Source organism: Numida meleagris, chromosome Z (assembly GCF_002078875.1).
Source record: "Numida meleagris isolate 19003 breed g44 Domestic line chromosome Z, NumMel1.0, whole genome shotgun sequence".
In the NCBI taxonomy this organism is placed as follows: domain Eukaryota; kingdom Metazoa; phylum Chordata; class Aves; order Galliformes; family Numididae; genus Numida; species Numida meleagris.
The window spans coordinates 40,578,618-40,605,924 of NC_034438.1; the positions used below are offsets into that span (position 1 = coordinate 40,578,618).

General features: G+C 38.5%; 1 protein-coding gene across 4 annotated transcripts; it reads right to left on the reverse strand.

The window, feature by feature from the left end:
* On the reverse strand, positions 1 to 27,199 carry KIF27 (kinesin family member 27). Of its 4 annotated transcripts, none has more exons than XM_021379390.1 (19): positions 27,001 to 27,199; positions 26,304 to 26,460; positions 25,207 to 25,598; positions 23,975 to 24,175; positions 21,853 to 22,811; positions 16,248 to 16,388; positions 13,708 to 13,914; positions 12,890 to 13,065; positions 12,391 to 12,524; positions 11,691 to 11,846; positions 10,348 to 10,553; positions 9,324 to 9,521; positions 8,822 to 8,935; positions 8,093 to 8,269; positions 7,288 to 7,503; positions 6,076 to 6,282; positions 5,074 to 5,272; positions 4,444 to 4,608; positions 1 to 2,091 (listed from the first exon to the last, which is right to left on the reverse strand). In XM_021379390.1, the coding sequence occupies exons 3-19, from the start codon at positions 25,514 to 25,516 to the stop codon at positions 1,658 to 1,660; spliced, it is 4,200 nt and encodes a 1,399-aa protein (XP_021235065.1). In that variant the 5' UTR covers positions 25,517 to 25,598; positions 26,304 to 26,460; positions 27,001 to 27,199; the 3' UTR covers positions 1 to 1,657. The 4 variants fall into 4 exon arrangements, with proteins under 4 accessions (XP_021235065.1, XP_021235064.1, XP_021235068.1 ...); XM_021379389.1 differs by having other exon boundaries at positions 16,248 to 16,391; XM_021379393.1 differs by lacking the exons at positions 26,304 to 26,460; positions 27,001 to 27,199 and having other exon boundaries at positions 16,248 to 16,391; positions 21,853 to 22,617; positions 25,478 to 25,600.

The following is a 27,307-nucleotide window of genomic DNA, read 5'->3' on the forward strand; positions in this document are numbered from 1 at the left end:
TTTTAAACTGTATTTACTTTTTTTATTGCTTTTTGGCTACAAACATGGAGTGGAATATACACTAATATTTAACTGAACATTAGTAAGATTCTGATGTTACGTCCATGAAAGTAAAAAACAATCAAACAAAAAAAGACCTCAGTCCGTATCTCACACTTGAGCTGAACAGGAGAAAATAATTATAACTGTGAATGATACAATCATTTGACTTGTTAAATGGTTTATCTAACTGATTAGAATATAATGTTTTGCAGTCTACTCATAAAATTTTAAATGTGCCATACGACAATAGGTCCATTTATCATGTTGTTAACAACATCTCTGTGATGCAGACAAGTTTGTTCTTTGCTTGCAGCATGGAAAAATGCAGCTCTTTCTTATCTGTAGCCACATCTGCTATACACAACAACATACCCAGACAACAGCAGAGTAAAAATTCTTTTACTAAACATGTCTAATAATCCACAGCAGTTCAAACATGACCACTTGAAGTCCACTGCTGAAATAAAACTAACCTTACTTTCAAAAGTGCCTTTTTTTTAATGCAGGAGAGAGTTATGGATTGAAGTGTTAAATTCATTTAATTGTGGATCTTCTGTTGTCTGCCTTCAAGTTCGTGCAGCTGTTAAGCATATACTTCCCAGTGAGCAGAGCCCAAAAAAGGTTTGCTTTTCATCCTGAACTGACTACCAACAATAAACCAAAGGATTTGTTTAGTCCTTGCTCTGAAGCAGATAAGAAATCCAAAGAATAATATCTCTGTGTTCTAAATGAAAGGACATGAGTAATAAGAACAAAGAAAATACTGTATTTGTCCATCTAGCTTTCCTAGAAGATGCTGAATTTGGTCCTCTTTTGTTTTTGTTTCTTTTGTTCCTACTCTAGTAGTACAAAAATAAATGCCGCATGTTGAGGTTCCCAAAACTCAACTGTTTAAAAGGCACAACAAACAAAGCCATAGTATGAAATAGGCAGTCCTCTTAATTTCATGAATAGGCTATAACAACTATTTTGCAAATAAGATTTATTTTTGGTGGGGGGAAATAAAACTTCTAGCTCATATGATAGGACTTTTAAATAATGGTAATTAAATATCATTTTAAAAAGTCTTTCACGTTCCTTTCAAATAACAAATTTATCTTGAGGCATCAAATTTGATTTCAGGCATGGTTTGCATTAAATGTATTTAGAAAGAAGTATACGGAAGTCGGTCATTATCAATACTGGGTACAATTCTGGAAATTGTATCTTCTACCTGTATCTTGAAATAAATTTTCTATTCCAAATTGCTATTGTTTCTGTCCCAAGAGAGTAAAATTTTGCTCTAGGAAACCTAAATTACACAAATACAGTGCACTTCACAGTGCAATTTTTGAAAAACTGTTTTCTTTATTTTACAAATCAGTGGGAAAAAAACCTAAAATCGTATCGTTTCAAAGGACTTTGAATGATACACCCATAGGTACCATGTTAGTTAAAATCTAAGATGCACTGAAACTGTGTGAACATCACCTGCCAGCCAGAAGAACAAAAGCAGATATACTCATTTATCCATGGCTGCTATGTAACAAGATCATCAACAAAGATGATGAACAGAATTGCTTCAGAAGCAACAGCTATTAAAAATTCAATAAGGAGTAACTATGTCTTCATGATACTACTTTTTGTCCATTTCAATGGAATCTGGAGCAATAAAACTGACACCAGCTCCAAGGCTTGAGCGCCTCAAAGATAGTTCAGAGGGAGGGATATGACGTAGCTCTCGCCGAGATAGTTTTACAGGGGTTACTCCTTGAAACTGTGTTGCAGTCTCTCTTTTCTGGATGACAGAAGGTAGATGAGAATGAGACTTCAAAGGCTGAGCTTCATCTTCTCCTAGTCTGTCATCAGTAATGCTTGACAAACACTCTTTGTTGCATCCAAATTCTGATATGTCTTCTTCAAGCTTGTGTGAATTCTGCTGTGCTCTTAGAATATTTGTTCTCTCTGCTTCTTTTATTTTTCCAGCTTGAGTATTGGTTTTCAACCTGAATTCTTCAGAAGCAACTTCTGCTTCATCTTGCCTGGATGCCTTGTCACCAGCACTGTTATCTAAAACCAAAATGGATCAGGAGATACATAAGCAAAAGTTCAACTCTTCTGAGTACCTGACATCAGGAAACGTTAGTGAGCTGGTATGGTTTTACACCATGAGCAACCTGTAGTGTGATGGTCATCAAAAGTCACATTAATCTCACTTTTTGTCACAGAATCACTGAATTGCAAGGGTGGAAGGGACCTCAAGAAATCATTGAGTCCAATCCTCCTGCTAAAGCAGGTACCCTACAACAGGTCACACAGGCAGGCATCCAGATGGGTCTTGAATATCTCCATAGAAGGAGACTCCACAACCTCGCTGGGCAACCTGTTCCAGTGCTCCGTCACTCTTACCATAAATAAGTTATTCTGCATGTTTGTATGGAATTTCCTATGTTCAGCTTTTAGGCCATTGCTCCTTGTGCTATCATTACACATCACTGAGAATAACCTGGCCTCATGTACTTGCCTCCCACCTAACTTCAAGTATCTATAAGCACTGATAAGATCCCCACTTCTCTTCCCTAGGCTGAACAGACCCAGGTTATTCAGTCTTTTCTCATACAGGAGATGCTCCAGGCCCCTTATCGTCTTTGTGGCCCTCCACTGGACTCCTTCTAGGAGATCCCTGTCTTTTTTGAACTGGGGAGCCCAGAACTGGACAAAGTTTCCTAAATGTGGCCCCACCAGTGCAGAGTAGAGGCTGGCCATGGCCTGCTCTTTTTAATGCATCCCAGGATACCACTGGCCTTCTTGGCCATAAGGGCACACTGTTGGCTCATGGCCAACCTGTTGTCTACCAGAACACCCAGGTCCTTCTCTGCAGAGCTTATCTCCAGCAGGTCATCCCCCAACCTGTACTGATGCATGCAGTTATTCCTCCCCAGGAGCAAGACGCTACACTTGCTCTTGTTAAACCTCATCAGGTGCTTTCTGTTAAAAAGCTCATCATCTACAGAAATGTCAGAGGGAATTGCTCTCCTCTCACTCCATTACTTTCCCCTGACTCAGTGCTTGTAATACAATACTTCATGATTCTAACTTGCAATGTAGGCAATCTTAAAACAACTCAACCATGACAGTCAAATACAAAATTATTTGTGTTTTCAAAAGCAGTCTGCAATTACACTAGTCGAACATACAAAATATATTCTGCAAATGTAATTTTAAGGTACATGGAGGTTTTTTATTATTTTTAAAGCTCACCAACATTTTTTTTATTACATGTATTATGCCTCAAAATGTATTCATATGAAAAGTAACTGAAAGTAATTATAAAAGAAATACAGATCAATCCTTACAAATGTTGCAAACATATGTAATTGAAAAAGTTGGAAATTCAAAGGGATCTTCCTTTCCCTTTTGCACATTGCTACAATTTGGCTAGGATGTATGTTTCCCCTCAGTGAAACATGTCCAGAACTACATGGTTTTTTGTGTACTAAACATAGAAAGATCTTTCTCATGCTCAATTACATTCCAACCTCTGGAATATTCATGTTCACACCATCACAGTGTACTTCAGAGTAAATAACCTGTTGGCTTATCCTGCCTTGGGGGCTGATCCCAGGAGCAACATATGTGATCAAGATCTATGTGTTAGAAGACATACCATTATCTCAAGTGGAAAGAAACAGAAGCATCAGCTGAGAGGATGAATCAGTCATACAGAGCTTTATGAAGAAACGAAGAGCTAAGAAGGCTGCATTGTGCATGTGAGGTGTTGGTGGTACCGAGGTGTGAAATATCTAAATTGAATCTATTTTCTCATCCTCTCAAGCAGTGTTATTGGTAGTCTCCATTTTTTTTTTTTAATATATTTTGGACAAAGCACAGAATCACATTAGAAAGGTTATCTTTTTACTACAAATGTCTTTTAGCCTTAATAAAGAGTACTTTATTAAGTTACTTTCAGTAACTAACTAAAAGCATGGAGCTCCTCACGGACAATCTCTCAGTAAGTAACTTCTGTGAATTTCAGTGCTAGCAGCAAAATTAAGTTAATTAAGGTTTTAAAATACTGACATCTGAAGTGTGGCATACTACAAAGCTGTTAATTACCATGTCATTCACAGTCATTCAGACAGTAAAATACCATTTTCTTAATCACAACAGTTTGAGACTATTAACTGCTGAAATTATGCTAGAATTCAGAGGAAACTGAACAAGAATGTAGAATGCTGATTGATATACCACTGCTGAAGTTACAAGCCAATGTTGTCTCTCCTTTGAAACTGAGGGAGATATAGTTCGTTCCTGGAGAACAGTTAGTGCAGTAAAAATACAGTTTTTGTGTCACATTGTGTGTTCACTACCCCTCAGGTGGTCTACGGCAACTGCAAAAGCGCTTTAAGATAATATACTTACATTTAGTGGGTGTAAGTATTTGGTGGGATGACTCTCCAAGGAGGCTCTTCAATTTCTTCTTCAGCTCTCTGCTAGTTTTCTTGTAGAAAAATAACTCCTTTTCCAGTTGCTGGACTTTCACTTCGTACTCTTTCAAGGTTTCTGCAATACCTTCACCATCTTGTTCTAGGACCAATAAAATAAGTTTCAGAATGAAGCACCTACTCCTCTGTGCCAAAAATCAAGATGCCCAGCTAGACAGACTGTCCTGTATCTTGCTGATACATTCCTTTCAGTGTGTACATGTAAACTAGCATGACGTATGATCAAAACCTCATTTGTGAATTTTAATAGGAGTATTTAGAAGATAAAGATTGGTGGGACTTTCAACTTTCCAATATAAACAAATTCAATATGAAAATATGACAATTCTGATAGTTTTTTAAAAATACTGTTTTTTCTTTTATGCAGGCACCTTGTGTCCGTTCATCAGAATCCTACACAATACCAGAAAACTAATTGCCAAAATGTATCCTTGTACCTCAGATAGTTGTTTTTTTTTCAAGTTCTCAATTTTCAATTTCTCAACAGTGGCTAAAGATAATGCTTGCTGTACCATCCCTCTTTGAAAACAAACAAACAAACACACACCTTTGAAATGATGCAGGATCAATTGTAGTTTTTTCTCATGTTCTTTGTGTTGTAGGGTCAGCTGCCTGTCACACTGCAGCTTGATGTGTTCAAGTGCAGATTCTAATTCACGTATTATGTTTTCCTGGTCTGTGACCTTCATTTCCTGTTCTTCAGTCTGCAGTTGTAACTTACGTTCAGCCTCACGCAGGCCAACAATCTAAGAAATAAATACATTTATCTAACCATTTTAGTAAAAGCTTTTACAGTTCTGCTTAACAGCTTAGTGCATGCAAAAGCAACAGTATCCATGAGCTGTGAACTTGTACTGGAAACAGATTTGCCTGCTGCTACAGGATCATTCTTCAGAAACAAGCTCAGCACATTTTGATCACATGGACTAGTGGATTTTTTAATGCTCTGTGCAGAATTTAAACAGATATAACAGTGATTTCCTCCTTCTGGAAAACTTCCAGCTTGTGTTACCACCCACAGACAACTTCACAAAAAAACCTAAGGTTCACCCGATGTCACAAAGACACACGATATCCTAGTGTATTCCATTTTGTTTCCAAATGTCTGATTCTTTAGCATGTGGCTGCAAACAACATGGTATTTGCAGAGATTTAATACTGAATTTGGAAAAAAAACATCCACCCCAAAACTAGCTCGAACTTTATGAAGCCTACAGGTGGGAACAATTTTAATATGACACCAATATTTAAGCATATTGCTGCTTGAAAAGTTGGCAGTACAGAACAGTGGGAAGGAGCAAGAAAATTTCCATATTTTCAGGACCTTTTAATCTGGTGACCTCAAAACAAGATATACAAAGTTAACACACAAGCATCCTATTTACGTTAATGTAAAGATTCAGAATACCTAACAACAAATGTATGCAACCTAAGCAGACTTTCATGAAAAGCTTGTTAAAATGATTTTTGCTACTTGACAGCATTCATTTCATTAGCCTGAACAGTAACAGATAATTGGATAAAATATTATTCACTAGCCAAAGCATACCTTGTTAAAATATCTGAAGAGGATAGCTCTGAGCTCAGCAGCAGATAAGGAAACTAGTTTTCCAATTATGTTATCCTCGCTCTGTGAAAGGATTTGAGAAGAAGATCTAAACAAGTGCTGTCGACTCTGAATACTTTCATTCTTGTAATCAATAGCAGCCTCCAGGGCTTCAATTCCTTCTTCCAACTGGAAAAGGATATGTTCCTCCTGCAGAGAAACGTGGAGTTAGATCTCCTTAAAAAGTACAAATTTAATCTTTGTATACATAAGTCATTAACTTCATTCTCAAATGTGAAACTAAATTTAAGAGCAAGGCAAACTAGTAGTAGCAGTAGAGAGAATGGAATGGGAAAAATAAGAGGAAGAATACAGATCTAGAACTTCTGTGTTTTTCCTTCTGCGTTCCAGAACAAAGAATTCAAACAATTGGTTCATCACCACAAAATCGTAAGTTTTATCCTCCCTTCATTCTCCCTCTTTACAGTCTGACTTCTACTAATTTTTTTTTTTTTGGTTGCACTAGTTTTCTGTCAGATTCATGAATGAATCAGATCAGTAAGGAGTTTTGTGACTATAACCTATTCAAGGAAGGGGTAGAATTGAATGGCCTGAAGCACTGCAGAAGATTCCGTGGAGTGAGATGAGTAGGGTTCTCTTTAGCACATTATCAGCTAATCCACGGGCCCACACTGCTTCTCAAGACATAAAGCAAATCCATACATTTTATATAAATGTAAGCTATATCTTCAACTTAATTATACCAATCAACTCTAGTGTGGAACATCCACACAATAAGGCTTATTTTCACTGTGATTATATGGAGGCCTTCAGGTGAAGTTTGCTTTTTCACAAATTCCTTTTTAAAGAATCAGGGAATATCACAATTGGAATACTTTACTTTGTCTATATCCTGACTTTATAATAGCTTAAGATAAACTGATGTACGTCCAGTTCCATTGCTTCTAATTGTATAATCCTTAGGGTAGTGCCATTTATCAAGGCACTAGCTAAAGTCTCTCTGAATGTAAACTTTATTAACTTGCATATGCGACGGTAGCACTATATAGCAGTATTTTATCACTGCTATTAACAAAAATACCCAACTTCAGTTCCGTGGTTCTAGCTTACCTACTGTTGGGAAACTTAGGCCATGACATGAATGTTTTATTACTGCCTAAAACCTATATATTTATTTCAGGGGTGCTTACTTACTTCAGCTGACAACACTTTACCCTCTTTCAGTTTCTCATCCACACTATTTCTTCTTGTCAGCAGCTGATCTCTTTCCTTCTGAAGAACGTGGATTTTTTCCAGAATGTCTGTCCTGTCTTCAGTAGTGCCACCCTGAAGCTGCATACTTTTATCACACAATTCCTGGTCCAGCATACTTAAGCGAGAAGACAATTTCATACTATCTTTATTTAAAGCCTAAAAAATACCCAGAAACAGTAGGTATAAAATTGAGATAGTCCTTCCAGAAGAAACAAATATGAGTCACTTTCCGCAGTGGAAGACTTGCTTGCTTCCTGCAATGGGACCTCATTCAGACTGAGTAGACAGCTATCATAAAATTTACTTAGAAGAAGAAAGGAAACAAAACCACTCAACATGCAGTTTTCTACATAGATTAAATGAGTTTGATACTGATACTTAAATTTCTGTTTCTTTTGCTACTGATAAATAATGTGAAATATTTCTCTGCCACGTTCTCTGGTTTGCAGAAAGATGAAGTCATGTTCAGATATCATTACTTAATGATCTGCAATAACAGTATTCCAGTATTTAATTTTTTGTATTTTTGTTGGAATCTGGGGACAAAATGTGAAAAAAAAGTGATTGTTCTGTATTATTCACATTGAAAATGTTGCTCTGCTCAAGCCACACCATAGCTTAATGACAGTGCAAGAAGCTCAAGTCATATGGCTTAAACCTCTCCTGTTATCTGGCTGCCCTCCTTCTATAGTCGTTCAGTCAGCACTATAGCTGTGATGAGTTTCATGTTTTTTTCTTAAATTACCTGGCTAGATCTTAGTTTCTTGATTTCTAGGTGGTTTTTTTCTTGCAACAATGCTTCTTTTTTGGCTACAATGGCTTCTCTTTTCTTTAAATCTTCTTCTAGTTCTGCTAATTGTCGGTGCTGTTGGAGAATTCTTTCCATTTCTTCGTCCAGCCATTTCTTTTGCTCTTCTAATTTCTGCAATAAATTAAATAAATAATTTAATAAATTAAAATAGAGATACAGATAGCATTAATGAGGACCTCTTGGGTCAGAATTTTACAATTCTGTGATCAGATATATAAAAAGGTGCCCTATATTTAAAGAGAGCAACTAGGTTTGGAAGGTACCATGAGAATTCAGCTAGCCCTTCTTCACTCTGTTATAGTTGTCCCGAGGACCAATTATTTGCGGAAAGGCATTAAGTGAAGAAACTAAAATGCTGAGAGACAGAAAAAAATGAGAGTTCTGATCCTGCTCAGAGAAGTTTCTTCTGAAGTAATAGCCTATCAGTAGTTATAATGCTATTAAGTCTAAAAGGTTACTTTCATTCAACATTTTTATTATTTATTTTCATCCTTAAAGACTTTTGATAATTCACAAAATTCTCATGTCCCAGTGTCCAGATCTGAAATAATGCAGGTAGCACTGTTGCACAGGACACCTACTATTCTACCAGAATGACTAGGGATGAATAAAGACTTTTTTTCCCTTTTCAGTACCCATACAGATTTAGAGAATATTAGCTACCTCTGACTTCTGTGAAGGTCCTGCAGAGTTATTATTCTTCTTTTTAAATGCAGCAATCTCTTTATCTTTAAGTTTAAGAATCTTCTGTTGTTCCTCCATCTTAAGTTGTAGTTCCTATAAACAAACAAATAAAAACAAAGCAAACAACAACAACAAAAAGAAGCACAAAAAATTTCTTCCTGCCTCAGTCAGCCTGTTTTTAAACACATTTTATGGCAGAATCTACACAAGTATGTAAGCAGAAATATCAACCCTAAATTTACATGTAAAACTGCAACTCAAGGCTAGACATCACATAATAACATTTATTTAAAAAGCTGAAGGAAAAGGTGAATTGAAGATTTGTTAAAATATTTATACACAGTTTCTTCAGTGAATTTGTCAATGAAGTGATTACATAGAACTATGTAAAATCTGGTAGTATACTGCATTGTTTTGGGGAAAATAGAGGCAAAATTGGCTGATCTCACTCTTTGTTACACAGAAACAGAAAGAGTCCTACTTTAATTTGTTGCTGGTCTCGCTGAATCTCTGTTTCTAGTTGCTTCTTCTTTTCACTCTCCTCATGCAGTCTTTTCTCTAGCAAGGTCTGCTGATGCTTCATCTGAATGACGTTCTGCTCAAGTTCTGTTGCTCGTTTTTCACTTTGGTTAGATAACGAAGCCAGTTTCTTAGTGTCTTGCTTCTTTTTCTGTAAGGCCTGAATGTTCATGGCAAATTTCATCTTAGTAGCAAGAAAACTTAAAACTGTAATATGACTCAGGTTTATTTTTTATTTCACTGAGTTCGGACAGTCAGCAAGACTTACTAAATTTTACCACAGTTATCACTCATTATTTCTGTGGTTTCTAAGCCTTCTGGTAAAATCAGCAAAGGCAGAACTAACTGAAGCAGCATGAAAAGGAACAGATACAGTTCATACTTGATAACACAGTGAAGGTAGTGAACTCCTCCAGAAGCAACAGCTCAGAATAATGTACAGAGATATGAAGGTTTACCAAGATTCTGGTCCTGAACTCAGGTCAATAAGCCTGTTAGCATTTTATGTGCAGTGCTTATTTGGCCCACCATTCTAGGACCAAGAGGCATAGAGTGCTTAAGCTGGCCCACAAGAGAACTTAAACTTAGTTATTAGCAGGTATTGAACCTGGTACTACAAACACATAATCACAAACCATCATGGTGACTTGCTTAAGGATAGAATTTACACACTATTTCCAGAAAACAGCAATTTTATTAACAGCAGCTAATAAACTTGAAGTAATCTACTTGTATACGTTCTTGTGTGATGTTACAAAAATCATGTACAAGTATTTAATACCATCCAATTCTTTTTACCGGGAATGTATCCAACTACATATTTGTTAAGTAGAGTTAAGTATAATACTATTAACATTCTCATTGTCCACTTCAGTCCAACTAGCATGAACTGTATAAGGCTGGTTTGAGCTTCACAGAAAGTTAAGATTTTGAAGGTGATATTTAAGCAAGCACTTGCAAATCCTAATGGTCATTATTAAAAATACCTGCACTTTCAACTTAGCTGCATCCATCTTCTTCCGGAACTCTTTTTGTAACCTGGCTTTCTCAGGAATGTCTCTCAGCTCCTTACTCTCCAGCTCCTGAAGCTGCTTTTGTGTTTCAGCCAGTTCTATTTTGGCCTGCTCAGATTCTTGCTCCAGTTTTGAAATCTTCAAAGCATACTGCCTGCTTACAGACTGTGCATCCTTACCTTAAAGACACCATATCCAAACAGTTTAAAAACAGCAAGATAATCAGTTGCAATTTATTACTTAAACATGTAGTTAATCATTACTTACTTCATTCTGGTTAAACTGGAAATTTCTGAGACATTTTCCAATTCTAACCAAACAATTCCTTTATAATTCTGAGACAGAGATAAACGAAGGAGTCTTAAATCTGAATTCTTCATGAGTCATCTGATGTCACCAAATAAATATTAATAATATGATAAAATAAATAATAAATATTAATAATATAAATAAACCAAATAAAGCACCATTTGAGTGCCAAATAAAGTTCTGCCTATTTCAATCTTTGACAAAACATCTACCCTGTATTTCATAGATTATTATTTTTCTTTTCCCCAGAAGATTATGCAGTTTATTTATGACTCAACTTCCAACTTGGTAATCAGTAAACAAGTTTGGATTCTAATTCTGCCCTCTGATTTTTCCTGTTCAGGCAGTTGTTCTCACGGTACAATTTTTTGGGGGTACAGAAGCTTTCTGAATGCCAAAAGACAGCCTTGAGAGAATTTATACACAGGAGAAGAGTGTGATTAAAAGGAGTAAGGAGAGACCCTTAGAGTCATCATAATGCTAGTTTCTGGCAGGCGTATATAGATATATATATGTATATATACATACACACCAGGAGAGAAGCTTAATGATATAAGCTAACAGGGACACTAACCTTTTCCACTTCTGACTCCTGCTTCTCCACTGCTGTGCTGGGAATGCTGGCATTCCCAGCACAGTGTCATGTCTTCTGTCCTATCCCAGACACCATGTTACAAATACATGTCCACAAAGAGCTCAGTAACTCTGAGCACACATGAGAAGTTCCATTATTGGTGGATAAACTGAATAAGCAGCAAAGCACAAAAAATATTCAACAAACAGATCTGCATATCATAGCAGAGTGGGCCATAATAAAAATTTACAGCCTCCAATGCAGTCATAGCAAGTAATTTATGTAAGTTACAAATTTTCAATGTACCAGAAGTATTCTTGCATAGGAAAATTACATAAAAACTATGACATACAGGACGTAAGAAGTTTTTCATCTTTTCTCTTGTTTATTTCTGAATGTCTTCCTTTCAATTTGTCCATCAGTAGCCACTTACCCGTTCTTACCAATTCCTTAATAAGTTCCTCTTTCATTTTGATATTAAGTGCAAGTTCTCTTATTTTCTGCTGGGCCTCAGTGAGTCTCAACTCTGAATTCTTTAACTTCTGCATGTTAAAAACATGGCTTTTCTGGAGGCTGTCAATCTCTTCACCTTGAAATAAACAAAGGAACGTGGACATGAAGGAAGAAATGGAACACACATTTTCAAAAAGAGAGTGCTTTGGAATACTGTATGCGCAGGCATCTAGTATATGAAATGAAAGAACCAAATGGAAAGAACAGTGCAAATAGCCTTTTCCTAGCCATAGTTCTAAACAGAGAAAGAAACAATTGGATGCATTAGCATTTCAAGACCCTGACTGGGAAGTAAAATAAGTATTTAAACCTTTTCAGTGCATCTCTGCTAAAATAACACCATCCATTTCCTTTCCTTGAATGAGGACTAGAGATTTGTATCTAAATAGCTCTTTGATATGTGAAGCACTTTCTGGCTGTTGAGAATTATTCAGGCTTTAAGGTGACAGATGTCAGTTTCATAAAGAAAAAGAAATCTCAAAATAAGTTTATGTTGAGCTATAACAAAAAGTTTTTGCATCAGACAGATATTTTATGGGAAAAATAATTAAACATGACAATTTTGCATGTTACAATATTATAATACCTGATTTGATTTACTCAAATAACTTCCATTTTACCTGCGAGTGTGTCTTTCTGTAGTGCAGATTTGTTGGACAAACTGGAATTTTCTACTTGATATTTCATGTCACTTAGCTCAAAGGGAAAGCACAGAGAAGCTTGTTTTTGTGTCCATGTGCGGTTTATTGAGTGCCTAAGGAAGAACAGAAAACACGCTGCATTTCAAACATAAAGGATTTTTTTTCTTTTAGATTCATGGTAAGTACCCAATCTTAAAAGAGAATACCAAACTGAGAAAGCTCACATAAGCATTTGTACTTTCCTGTTCCCTCTCTAGATATTCTTGGCAGATTCTGGCACCAAAACAAGGATCATGCAATCTTTATTACATTAAAAAATATATATTTCTTAAACTAATCTTTGTAATATGCCCAGCTCATCCCAGAAGTTTACTTTAAGTAGTTTCAAAGATGGCCACACATTATAGTAGGATTAGGCAGTAGCATTACATTTGCTATATAGAGGTCTGTAACAAAAAATAAAGAACAAAACAATTACTTAAATGATGTTTTCTTTTTACTATGTGTGTTTTCTTCCTCTCCATCGCTCTGATCAGAGAGGTGGCAGCAAAGAACTTCATCTTGATCTTCAATGCAGCTCAGTATCATCTGGCTGCGAGCACGGAATCCCGCCATCATCCGAGCCAGGTAGAAGGCAGGGGGACTGGTATATACCTGCCAAAAACCACCCAAGAAATACTTGTAATAATTTAGTAACTCTTTACTGATATTCCAATAATATTTCATTTTGGCAGTCTCTAACTGCCTGAGCTTGTAAGCAAGATTACAGATATTTTCAATAATGTTTCTGAATTCCTTTGTAACAGAAGGTTCTTTAAGCATTTAGAAAAATTGCTGTAAGTGCAGAAGAAGGTGGTGATGCCAACTAATTGCCCCAAATATTCGATGTATCGTAATCATTCAGTTTTGGTTATGTTTCATATATGAAGCCTCAAAAATCCCAGGAAAAGATCAGAAAAGACTACAGGTTTATCACTCTGATAAATTTTGAAAGTGTTCAAAATCAGTTTAGATGGGCTCTGAACAACGTGCTGTTCTGAAAGATGTCCCTGCCAATGGCAGAGAGATTGGACTAGGTGATATTTGTAGGTCCCTTTCAACCCTAGCCATTCCGTGACTCTAAATGCAAGCCCATACATTTTGGGCAACTGTGGCATACAATCAACAACATTAAAAGTAGTTGTTCAGAGACTTCACAATGGGAAACTGAACCACAGCTGACTGTTATTTTATTATGTCTAATCTAGCCATTGAACTATAACTGTTAAAAAAAAGTAACATTTAGGCAGATATTACCTTTCGGGTCTCTGTCCCTGAAGGTGGGTGAAGTGATTGCAGCAGACTCTTTGTAAGCGGGACACTGTATGGCCTCCCTGCAGATGCCAAAACAGCAGGCTCATCTTCACAAGCACTTGCGATGTCCAGCGTTTTCACAGCTGTAAACTTCTCTAATTTTTCTTTTAGCTGATCAATAAGGATTTGTTGTTCCACCATTTTCTCATTCTCAGAAAATAAAAGCAAACAAACAACAACAAAGAAAAGAAAAACTGTTGAACTGTTGCTGATCATCAGGTCTACATCATACTCAACTTCTCAAAATTCATTACTAAGGTCAAGAATCCTGTAAATCGTTCACCGACCTTGAATTCTCCTGCAGTGCATAGGCATATTCTGCAACAAGCTGAAAATTATCTGGCATATCATTCACCTTACCTCCTCTCAAACTCCAGTAAATACTGTTAGAGACATTTTTGTTCAGAAGGACCTATCCTAGGTAGGTTATGTTAGCTTATCTAGTCATCTAGTGAGAAGTAGATGACATACTTATTAGTCCCTGCTTGCTTTATTTATGTGTTTATGAAGAAATAAAATGGTAATTCAAGAAACATGCTCAAAAGAAACTTATGGTTTAAGTTTAAATAATTAAATGTGCACAGGCCTCCTCTTCAAGCAGTCTTACTTTAAGGATTATTTGTATTAATGAACAAAAACATACATAACCCCAGAAGACCTTGTACCAAATACTTCATTCTTTCCCACTCAGCCTCAAATATTTGGTAACGCTAGTTTGAAAAACTTACTTATCTGCCTTTCCTGCAGCAGTATCTGTACATTGTTCAAAGTTACTTATCTTCACTGAACTAATTCAGCCAATAAGGCCAAGATCATATTGATTTTCAACTCCCTTTATTCCTTTTAGAATACCTCTAAAATCTGGCCTACCAAAAACAGGGATTCTGAAGAACATCTGGTGACAGTTAACCAAAAATATGCATTCTTCTACATTGAATCATGTATTTTTTTTATTATCCTTTATATCTAATTGTCTTAGACTGCAAGTTCTTTCCACGTACACAGACGATACTCTACAAGTTGACCTTGAAATACATTACATAATATTCTTGTGTCATAAAAAATAGAATGTACATATGAATACCACACATTTTATGATTCTGGAAGAAGTAAAGGCCAATTCCACCTAACAGGTTTTTGTTGTTGTTTTTTTAACCCTTTTAAGATCCTTTATCCCTGCTACCCTTATATCCTCACAGCACATCACATTACATAAATACATATGTGTATAAACATTTACTACGCAATACATTTAGTTCTTACTCTATCATGTATCACTAAAATGCATGTTCCTGTAAATACAACTTTAAACCATTTGCCACAAGCTTTTGCTTTTAATTATAACATTGTTTTTTGTATGTTTTTAAATAAAAACATCAACTTAGTGGTTTAAGTACACAAAACTTGTGGCTGGGAGTTCTCAAGTGTCTCTCTTGTCTCTAGTACTGAACCAGTTGTGATCTTTTGCCTAAAGGGCAGTTGTTTCTATTTATAAATTCTATCTTGTATAATCGAGAATTAATATTATAAGCACTGCCTTGGTGTAATACACTGACACTGTGTTGAGTGGGTTAAAAAAACAAACAAACAAACCCATTCAGAGACGAGAGAACAGAAAAGAACAACAGAGGGTAGAAAAAGATGATGATTAGTATCCTTACCGTCCATTAATTGACTCCCCCCAAGCCATCAGCAAAGAGAAAAAAGGAGAAAAAGAATAAGGAGAAGAGTACTAACTAGACATGTTTATATTATTCCCTTTCAAAAAGTCAGATCTATCATCCACATGACAGGCAACGCTAGGAGAATATCAAATATTCTATTTATGGTCTCCTAGATCTTGAAATGCTCTAAACTTCCTAACCATTACAATTTCTCTAGCAAGTAAGGTCAAGAGAGACAAAGAGGAAAGCAGTGTTTCTACTACGTTACACAGTTTTCTAGAATAGCAAACTCAGAGAATATGGATGAAATTCTGTCTTACAAAGTAAAAAGGCAATGATACTCTACCCTGACGCTTAAAGACATAACAAAATATGTTTCTATACAACCTTTCAATTAAAGCATTCAGTAGGTACTTCATAAGTCTTTTTCATATTCTAAAGAATTTTTGAATGTCTTTCAAAACCTAATTTATTAATTGTCCTGAAACAATTTATCAGCAATACACATCTGGAGAGAGATGTATGTGGTATGTTTTAAGAAGCACAGAGAAAGTAAATGATTAATGTAAGGTTGTATAGAAAGGCTGTGGCACAGCTAGGCTGTACAAACTTTAGGAATCACAATATTGGGTTTCATCCACTAGATGACTTGCCTCATTAAGGTATACAGCTCTGATTCAAACAAAATGCTCATAAGATTGGTAGATATATATGCACCCAAAATATCCTGAAGGGTTTGTCTTGAAAGAATAATTCGTTCACAAAATGGAAAGATGGATCAATATGGATACATGTAATATGTACCAGAGGAAAAAATACCTGTAATCTTTGTGTTTCTTCAGCCTTCTTTAAAGATTCCAGGTGTTCTTCATTTTCCTGTACTAATGCCTTTATCCGATTCTGCAGAATCATTAGTTCATGATTCTTCTGGCTAAATACTTCTTCATCCATGACTAAAGCCTGCTGGATAATAAAAAGGAAAGTTCAGCTCAGAAAAAGTGAACATTGTTATTCTTGACACTGGAAAATGAAAAATATATGCATATTCATTTTTTGTTCAAAGATGTGATTAGAACTGCAAAGTTTTGATGTATGTATAGGAATTTCTCTAATCACAGCATCACAGAATGAATAAGGTTGGCAGAGACCTCTGGAGTCCATCTGGTCCAGTGACTCTGCCCAAGCAGAGACCCCCAGAGTAGGAAGCCCAGTTAAGCCACATTAAGGCAGTTTTTGAAGATCTCCAAGAAGACTCCACAACTCTTCTACACATCTTGTGCCAGTGCTCTGCCACCAGCACAGTGCAGAAGTGCTTCTTGGTGTTCAGAGGGAATGTCCCATGCTCCAGTTTGTGCCCACTGCCTCTTGTCCTGGCATCGGGCACCACTGAAAGGAACCTGGCTTTATGTTCTTTGCACCTTTTCTTCAGGTAGACATTGATGAGATCCCCTTAAGCCTCCTCTTTTCTAGGCTGAAAAGTCCCATCTCTCCCAGCCTCTCCTCAAAGAAGAGGTGTTCCAGTCCTTTTACCACCTTTGTGCTCCTACATCGGACTCCTTCCAGTAGCTCCATGTCTCTCTTGTACTTGTGGCCCCAGAATTGAACAGAAGAGAAAATGAATAGAACAGAATAAAACAGAACAGTTCATTTGGAAGGGAGCTTCAATGACGTAGTCCAACTGCCTGATCACTACAGGGCTAACCAACAGTTAAAGCATATTATTGAGGGACTTATCCAAATGCCTCTTGAATTCTGCTCCATAGGGCAGAAGCCATCTCTTTAGGAATCCTGTGACAGTGTTTGACCACCTTCACAGTACAGAAATGTTTCCTAATGTCCAGTATGGGCCATCCTTTCCACAGCTTTGTTCTGTTGCCACATTCTGCCACTGGTTTCCAGGAGCAGAGCCCGGCACCTCCCCATGCTTCCCCTCTTCAGGGAGCTGCGGAGTGCAGGGTGGTCACCTCTTGGCCTCCTCCAGACTGGACAGCCCTCTGCTCTCAGTCATCACAGGACACGTCTCCCAGCCCTGTTACCAGCTGTTTTGCCCTCCTCTAGATGCTTGCAAGGACCTTAACATCCTTTTTAGATTATGAGGCCCAGAACTGCATACAATATTCACAGTGAATATGAACACTAGATGTAGCAAGAGAATCAACTCTTTTGACCAGCTGGTTATGCTGTGTTCAGTGCACTCCAAGACATGGCTTGCAGCCACAACTAAACACAGTACTCCATCAAGAAGGATCACTTCTCTTGACATGCTGGCAGTGCAGGCAAGAATACCATTGGCTTTCTTAGCAACATGGTTGCACAGCTGGCTCATGTTCATATGTATCCAACAGGAGCCCCAGTTCCTTTTCTGCAGAACGGCTGACAAGATCCCTCTGGTTATAATATCATGGCCCTCTGGTGAAAAAGCTGTTCACCTCAGGAGAGTGTTTTTATACCAGTTATTTCTTCACATGTGCTTCTTATCTACTGATTTTCTTCTGACAAATTTCTTCTTCCCAAAGGAAATAATGCACCAATAATCCAACTATATTATGAAGTGGCTATTTAAATCCAACTATTTTTTTCAGCGTGCAGTGAGATGTGGCCACAAAATCTCAGCATCAGTCATAAGATTAATATGCTTCTCAAATGAAAAAAATAAAGATGGCCCTCCTCATTTTTATACTCAGATAATTGCCTACAGATTAAAGAAACTATAAGAATATTCCTTCACATGTTTTTATGAGTAAATAATTCAATACCAGTTGAAGGAGACTTCTAATGTAGATCGTCTACCAGAAAACTTGAAGAAACTAATGGGAACGTATGAAAACATATCTCACCATTCTAAAACTGGATACTTCTGCAAAACTAGCTTATCTTTCTTCCACAAAAAGACAACTCTTTTGAAGAGCTTTTTTATGTAAGTACTCAAGAACCTGACGTCTCTGTAGAAGACGGAACTTTTTCCGAAGTACATGTGCCAATACAAACATTTCTACTAAACTTAGCTGACAAGTGTATCCTGTCTGACAGTGGTGCTCCATCATTATTCAGAGCTGAGACAGCTACAGAAGAAGAGGGGAAAATAACAGGTAGCAATAAAGATTATGCAGATGCTAGCATAGTAAGAGTGGGGAAGGATGAAATGATAGAAAAGTAAGTAACTGTTGTGGTTTAACACTGACGATACCATGTGACTGCTTTCTCACTCCCCCTCCTCCAAAGGATGGTGGGATAGAAAATGAAGTGGAGGAAAACTTGCAGGGTTGTTTTGTTTGGGGTTTTTTTTGTGTGTGTGTTATTTTGTTGTTGTTCTGTTTAACACTGAAGCACTTCAGTGAAAGAATAGCAAAGGCCACATGCAGAAGGAAAAAGAGAAAAAAATATTCTTTAATTCCCATCCCAAATGAGTAATTAAATGTTTATTTTCAATAAATTATAATTTTCTTGTCTGTTTCGTAAGCAATCTTCCTGTTCTTATGTCAAGCTGCCTTATTCCTGTTTTTTGCTATTTTCTCTTCCCCAGTCCCACTGATGGAGTAGGTGTGAGTGCAAGGTTGGGTGTGAGTTCGATTATTACCTAAGGCTACAACAATACTTTTGTTTTGTGCAAGACAGCATTATCCAGGCAATCACACCTGTTAGCAGAGAAATACGTTTGCACACACAAGAATAGGTCGACTATTTGCAACTAAATCAGATGGTCCACAGGGAAGCCCTAGTCAAGAGTCTTTACTGTTTATTTTAGCTTCACTCTAACCATCTCCTCTAAGCTGCAGGTGGCATGCTTACCTGTGTACCTTTCAGTTTCAACCCAGCTCTTACACTGTTTTGAACCTGGGAATCAGAAGTTTGAAAAAAGCTACAGAAGAAATAAAACAGCTGTAAGTTAGAATGATGGGAGCCAAGAAAAGACAGAATTTGCATATGCAACTGGCAGACAACAATCTACAGGCTTACCAGAATTCAGTGTGAAAACTGTGTGTGTTGATTTTATAAAATTCTAACTTCTTGGGGCACTGTCTCCTTCTATGAGACAGACTCTCCCCTAGCCTGCATGGGTTTGAGAAGGGCAGGTCCTGCTTGACCAACCTGGTCTCCTATGATCTAGCGACCCGCCTGGTGGATGAGGGAAAGGGTGTTGATGTTGTCTACCTAGACTTCAGGAAAGCTTTCAACACCGTCTCCCATGGTATTCTCCTGGAGAAGCTGGCAGCCATGGCTTGGACAGGTACACTCTTTGCTGGGTGAAGAACTGGCTGGAGGGCTAGGACCAGAGAGTGGTGGTGAATGGAGTTAAATCCATCTGGCGACCGGTCATGAGTGGTGTTCCCCAGGGGTTGGTGCTGGGGCCTGTCCTCTTCAATATCTTTATTGATGACCTGGATGAGGGCATTGAGAGCACCCTCAGTAAGTTTGCAGACGACACCAACCTGGCAGGAAGTGTCGACCTGCCTAGGGGTAGAAAGGCCCTACAGAGAGATCTGGACAGGCTGGATCTCTGGGCTGAAGCCAATGGGATGAGGTTCAACAAGACCAAGTGCCGGGTCCTGCACTTTGGCCACAACAATCCCAGGTAACACTACAGGGTTGGGGCAGAGTGGCTGGAAGGTTGTGTGGAGGGAACGGACCTGGGGGATATTTGTCGATGCTCGGCTGAGCATGAGCCAGCAGTGTGTGCAGGTGGCCAAGAAGGCCAATGGCATCCTGGCTTCTATCAGAACTAGTGTTGCCAGTAGGAGTAGGGAAGTCATTGTCCCTCTGTACTCATCCCTGGTGAGGCCGCACCTCGAGTACTGTATCCAGTTTTGCACCCCTCACTGCAAGAAAGACATTGAGGCCCTGGAGCGTGTTCAAAGGATGGCAACGAAGCTGGTGAGGGTTCTGGAGCACAGGCCTGATGAGGAGTAGCTGAGGAAGCTGGAATTGTTCAGTCTGAAGAAGAGGAGGCTCAGGGGAGACCTTATCGCTCTCTATAACTACCTGAAGGGAGCTTGTAGTGAGCTGGGGGTCGGCCTCTTCTCTCTTGTAACTAGTGACAGGACAAGGGGGAATGGCCTCAAGTTGCGCCAGGGGAGATTTAGGCTGGACATTAGGAAATACTACTTTTCTGAAAGAGTGGTCAGGCGCTGGAATGGGCTGCCCAGGGAGGTGGTGGTGTCATCATGCATGGAGGTGTTCAAGAAACGTTTAGACATTGTGTTGAGGGACATGGTTTAGTGAGAACTATCAGTGATGGGCGGATGGTTGGACTGGATGATCTTGTAGGTCTTTTCCAACCTTTGTGATTGTATGATTCCATGATTCTGACTCAAATCAGCTTTTCTGATCTGTTCAAAAAGAATTCACCTTAGAACTTAACTCAGTTTCAAACTAGTGTACAGGTATTTTAAGTCACAAAATTAATTTTCAGTTGAGGCTCTATTTATTGTACTCCTCATATCTGTATCATTTAAAATGTTTTATTATTCATAGTTAACATTTTAACTCAGTACATCCAAAATACACACTTTGTGTATGTATATGGGGATGCTAACATATTTTTTTTGTTTGGTCGTTTGTCAGTTCTGTGAGGAGACACTATCATGTTTGAGAAGGCTTAAAGCTCTTCTCCTGTAAGTCATCACCTGGAGCTATCAGCTGCTGACAAAGAACTATTCAGAGTTACCAGTGCAACAGGATCTGCACGCTAAAAATCCCTCATCTTGCTTTCGAATTCTCAGTTCAGACAGAAAACTGTAAAGAACTACGACATCACCTAAAAGCAAGAACTGGATAGCAGCAAGTGTAAGAAAATGATGAGAAAGGGAAACCTCGAAGTTGTTCAGAAACTCAGTAAACTAAAGGCCTAATAATGAAACTGAAAGGGAGGAGTTCTTGTTAAGAAGATTGCTGAATGTTAGGAAATGATTTAATAATACCAGCTAAATGTACTAGCTATACTAGTATACTACATACATAGTATCAAGTAGTATTAGATATAAGTTACAAAATGTAGCCCAAGTGTTATCTTTAAGTACAAAGGTATTTGTCAAAATGTCTGCATTATGTTTGCAATGCTTCTGACAGGCCCATCGATCAGAATTATTTAGACAATTTCTGGGCTTACATGACAACTAAAACTATCATAGCTAAAACCAAGAATCTAACAGATAAAATGACCCAACCTCATAGCATTATCTTAAAACTGATTGGCCAAAATATAGTATTACTTTACCTAGCTCTATCAGGATGCAGATGACAGTCCATTCAGTTATCCATTAAAATAAAACTGTGCTCCGGAGGATTACATAAATAAATTGGGAATATACAGTCAAAATTAAATACAGGTAAGGTGTAATTAAGGTTCAATGGTTTTACACCTTTCAAAATTAAATTCAAGTTTTAGCAGACATTTCATAGTTACTGAAATAATCAGCTTAAATACCTGGCATTTCTTGAGCTCCCGCTTTAGCTGAAGGACAGTGACATGATGAGGTTCTTGGCTGGTCCCAGTCCTAGTGTCAGCTTGCTGCATGGTGAAAGCTTCTTTCCTTACTTCTTGCACCATGGTGATCCAACTCTGCAACCTGTCCCGCTGACTTTTTTTTAAGCTAACATCATCATTCAAGTCAAGCAGGAATGGGAAGGCTTCATCTATGCAGTTTCTATAACTGAAGCACTGAACTTGAAGCTGGGTGAGCTGCTCTTCTAGCAAACTGATTCGAATTCTTTCTTGATTTAAGTCATGTGAACACTGATTACTGACTTGCTGGTTCTGCAAAGCTTCTCGGAGCAATCTGATCTCAAGTTCCATTTCATCAATCCGGTCTTGATCAGGGTTGTAATTTACAACTGGTTTATTTCTAATGTTTTTGGCTCTGTTGGCATATTTGAGTGAATTTAAAGATTCATCAAAGTCCGATGAGGATGGACTTATACATGTTATCATGACAGTCTTGGCATTTCCTCCTAGGGAGTCTTTCAGAATACGAGTGATTTTAGCGTCCCTGTATGGAATATGCACACTTTTCCTTTTTGGGTCTCCAAGAGCACTGATGACATTTCCCAAGGCCAGCAAACCACTATTGATCTGAATTGATTCTTTGAACCGTTCACCAGTATTTCCAGTCTTTGTCACTCTCTCTGATCCTGCCAAATCCACAAAATGGAACTTTGAAGCAATCATCCTGACTGATTTCCAAGATGGATCCTGTGGAACATCAGTATTTTTCTGAGACTCTGCAGATTGTTTCTGACAAATACTGATAGTAAAAATGGCATGAGATCGACTAGAGTGCTCATTCATTTGTGTCGTGCCTGTGTGACGAGCTGCATTGCCACTTTCCAACAGGCTCATTACTTCATCGGCACATTCTACTTGGAACTCCTTAGCACCAACAATTACTTAAACACAAAACCAAAGAATTAAATTATTTTCAGCAACAGTTTACGGCAATCATGAGTAGCCAATCAATAAACACAAATCAGAGAAATGTACAAGCCTGCATTATTATAAGGTCATAGCACATAGCTAAAGAAAATAATATGTGGAAACCATGAAGGACAGCACATCTGAAGCCTACAGAAACTTAACTGTGGGTGTATTGTGTCATAGCATTTGTAACAATATCCTAAACACAACACACCTTCAGGCATTCACACATAGCCGTATGCAACTTGCAGTGAGCAAATAGCTCGAAGGTTACTTTGTGAGTTAAAAAAAAAAAAAGAAAGTAAAAAAGTTTGTAGCAGAAATGATTCCCAGCTGACATTAGATTCCACGCTGTACAGATCAGGTAGTTGGGCCTTTTAGAGAAGTATCTACAGTTTGAGTAATCTTATAATGTAGAAGCGGTAATAAGTGTCCCTGCCAGCTTATTTTTTTTCCTTTGTTCTAGTGAAGGATGGAAAATACCATAGCAGGTACATGATCAACTAAAGCTGACTCAAACTGTCCTGATGCAGTAGTTTAAAAAATACTGCTGCACCATTTTGAAATAATGACACTGTTTGCAGACTAAGCTTTGAACTAACTACATGTTCACATAGTGCCTTCTTTTACCTACAGAGAAGAAAGCCATTCCAGTTCAACGCAAGAGTATTAATATTATTATAATGAATACAAAAATGAGAATATAAAGAATAAAGGAGAAAAAAAACCAGAAAAGTTACACAGTTTCAGACTAAAAAGATTCTGTAGAGGATTCTTCAGCATCTTCCTGCAGAAGACATAAGAACTATAGGATAAATGTTAATTTCAGAAATTAACTCCTAAAAATATCAGATGCTACCATTCTTTGTCCTTCTCATCTCAGAGTGAAACGGGCACTGATATTTACAGTGTAAGTAGCTTAACAAATATAACCTTAAAGTGAGAAGGCTTAATTTTAAAATACTTATTCAACTGAATAATCAGGCACTATTGTGTTTCTAGGCAGAGTCTGCAGAAGCAGTAACTGTGTTTCTACCTTAGCACCTGATGCAATTTCTCTCTTTTCAAGAGGGAAAGAATAATTTGGGCACACAACTGAAACCATGTCTATCACATTTTAGATCCAAAATCCTACCTGTATTCCCTTTTTCATCTTCTCGGATATGCAAATCTTTCACAGAAGTCTCCATCTCCAATAAATCACGAAGTTCTTCCTTGTAGACCTCTATGTAAGATACTTTCACACAGAAGTCAATGTTATGGTTTTCAGAAATATGCTGAAATAATTCCTGAATAGCCCGTGGGATTATGCCTTTTTCATCCTCTGCAACTGAGGCTGAAATACAAAGAAAGATGTAGTCATTCTGCTGCATAAATTACAAAGACTGAGGCTAATGAGAAGTCTGAAAGATTTACTACTTCATGGATTAAGTAATCTGAAGAGCTCAGTGTTCCCCAGGATTTATGTAAACACTTGCTTTTCTGTTGATCAGAATATTTGTTTTCATCCATTAATAGAATTTTAAATTAAGTTCTAAATTATTCCAGAAACTTCAATCTAGAGAAGGCTTCAGAGAGGCCTTATAGCAGCTTTCCAATACTCAGAGGGAGCCTAGAATAAAAACAGTGAAGGACTCTGCTGGGGGGTGTAGTGGTAGGACAAGGGGGAATGGTTTTAAAGTAAAAGAGGAGAGGTTTAGGTCAGATGTTAGGAGCAAATTCTTTACACATAATGTGGTGAGGCCCTGGCACAGGGTGTCCAGAGAAGCTGTGGGTGCCCCATCTCTGGAGATGTTCAAGGCCAGGTGGGAAGGGGCCCTGGGCAGCCTGATCTGGTGGGTGGCAGCCCTGCCCATGGCAGGGGGTGGGACTGGGTGGACTTTAATGTCCCTTTCAAGCCAAACCATCCTGTGATTCTATGAACTCACTCTATGAAACTTAAACATGAAATTAGTACCTTTGCCAGGCTCTCAAAAGAAGCCAATAGAGAGTAAGCAAATTACTGCCTAAAGCAGATATTTTCTCAGTGGAGTAAAAGTACCGAGAATTTCTAAAGCACTGCATGTAGTTGTAGTTTTCAGAAAGTCGTTACAGATTAAGTTGCATGTTAAAATGCAAAAAAATACAAATTGTTTCTTACTCAATTACTTTTCTTATAGCTTAATATGTGCAGAATTTGTGTTTAGAATATTTCAGCTGCTACATACACTTTGGATATTTTTGTGTTTTCTTTTTTTTTGTACTATACCCATTTTAATGACCCCTTCATTCTCCAGCTCCATCCACTATGCATTAAATACTTAATTTGCACAACTACATTGTTCACAAGTAAAAAAATGAAACAAAACAAGACTTTCTATAACGTACCAATGTGACCACCTCCAATAGTGTAAGTTTTCCCAGAGCCTGTCTGTCCATATGCAAATACTGTAGCATTATATCCCTCGGTTAAAGACAGTAGAAGAGGCTTAATGCAAGCTGTGTAAACTTCCCCTTGGGTTGAGTTTTTGCCAAATACGAAATCAAAAGTGAAGGCACGGTCTTTTCCAATGATAATTTGTTGTGTATTTGGAACTAGTCTCACACACACTTGGTGGTTATGAAGTACTTCCTTGGAAAGCAGAGGTCTGATCCTTACTGCAACTTTAACCGGTATTTCCTCCATGCCAGCCTCCATCTCTGTGCTCCCCACTTGGTGCTCACGTAGTCAAAGGAAATGTTACGGTTCCTGTGTTCATCTCATTCACAATTTTCTGCAACTAAAAAAAAATGCTGAGTTATACAATAAATAAGAATTAATTCCCTGCTGAGGTAGAAAGCCAAAAAGTTTCCTAATGAATACAAAACACCTTTAAATGCTGAGAAGTAACTGTGATAGAAAAGCAACAACATTAATAACTGTTAAATCAACTCATAACTTAATTTTAATACTATTAGTTTCTAAGCTAGCAGACTTAAGCCTGAAAGTTGCCCAACTTTCTCCATGAACTTAATACAGACATATGAAGCAACAGTATTGCAAAGCCCTGTTTGCAAACTTGTTGATAAAGCACATCCTTACGAGGAATCTTACTTTCCTACTGCTACATTCCTGCTGCATAGGCAACAGGAATTAGTCAAACCAGCCCTTTTCCTCCTAAAGTTATATGTATACATACATATACGCCTTAGAGCCCTCTTCCACTTAAGAAGGGCCACACATTTATAGCCTGAGAAATGCAGAGCAGGCTGTTGTGCTGCCTGCAAGGCAGGGATATAGACAGACATACCCAATTACTACACACAAAGCATTCCTCTGATTTTAATCTGCCTCTTTACGCCTATATGTAATTAACTTTTATTAATTATATATTTTAGCAAGTATGGTTCCTGATACTGTCCCTTGCACATTCACTCTTAACACATCAGCACTGCAGAGCACAAAAGGAAAAGCATCAATGAACAACACTGGGAACATTACTTGCCTTTGCAGCTATCAAGCATTGCTGGATCCTCAGCACAGCTTTTGGTTCAAGTCAATTCTCAGCAGCCCTGTGGAGCGAGGGAAACTTGCAGAGCCTCCTGCTTGCCCAGCTTCTGCCTAGCAGAATTCATTTGCTAAGCACATGAAACTCGTGTTTCCTGAAAATAATTACATATGAGTTTTAGAGTCATGGTCTACTGTGGTTGCAAAAGGAGGTGCTTTTGCACCACAATCCCTCCCATTCAGTTTGGAGCTGAGGAACTATCTGGGGGCTGAAGAAAAGCTGCATTTTGTTAATCTGAGCAGCAGGAAATCAAACAGGCAAAGCTGGGATTGGAACGGACCTCATACCACAAAGGACAGGGCAACCAGGAGTAACTGTATGACTTACTCCACACAGATCCAAGCCACACATTGGCCTATGCCTGCTTTTGTTTATCTGAGGGCCCTCTTTTTATCCCCAGCAAGGACAGCTGCACAAAGCTGCCATTCCCCCCCTTTAAAGTTATACTAAAAAAAAAAAATAAGTAAATAAAACAAGTCACTGAGAGAGAGAGGAAGAAAGACAGAGATCCTGTGTACTACTTCCTAACAACAAGCGAACATCGGAAGGCGCTGTCTGTCAAACCGCGAACACCGCGGTGCTGGGAAGCAGCGGGCGGGCAGCGCTGTGGGAGCGGCCCAGCCTCTCTCCAAACCTGCTGAGCCCGGGACCGGCCGCCTCCGGGAGCCCTCACGAATGAAGAACCGGGCGGCGCCCCGCAACTCGGCGATACCATCGACTCGGACGCCGAGCGAAGGAAAAGAGAGAAGGGCAGGGGAGGGCAGGGGAGGGCAGGGGAGGGCAGCCCGCCGACTCCCCTTGCGGCTGCCGCGGCCGCTCTGCCCGCTGTTGACAGCGCCTCGCTAGGCAACGGCGGCAACGTCCGGCGGCGGCCCCAAGGCACCCCTCCGCTGCACGCAGCGCCCCCCTGCGGCGGGAGGCGCGCCCGCCCCACAGCTCCC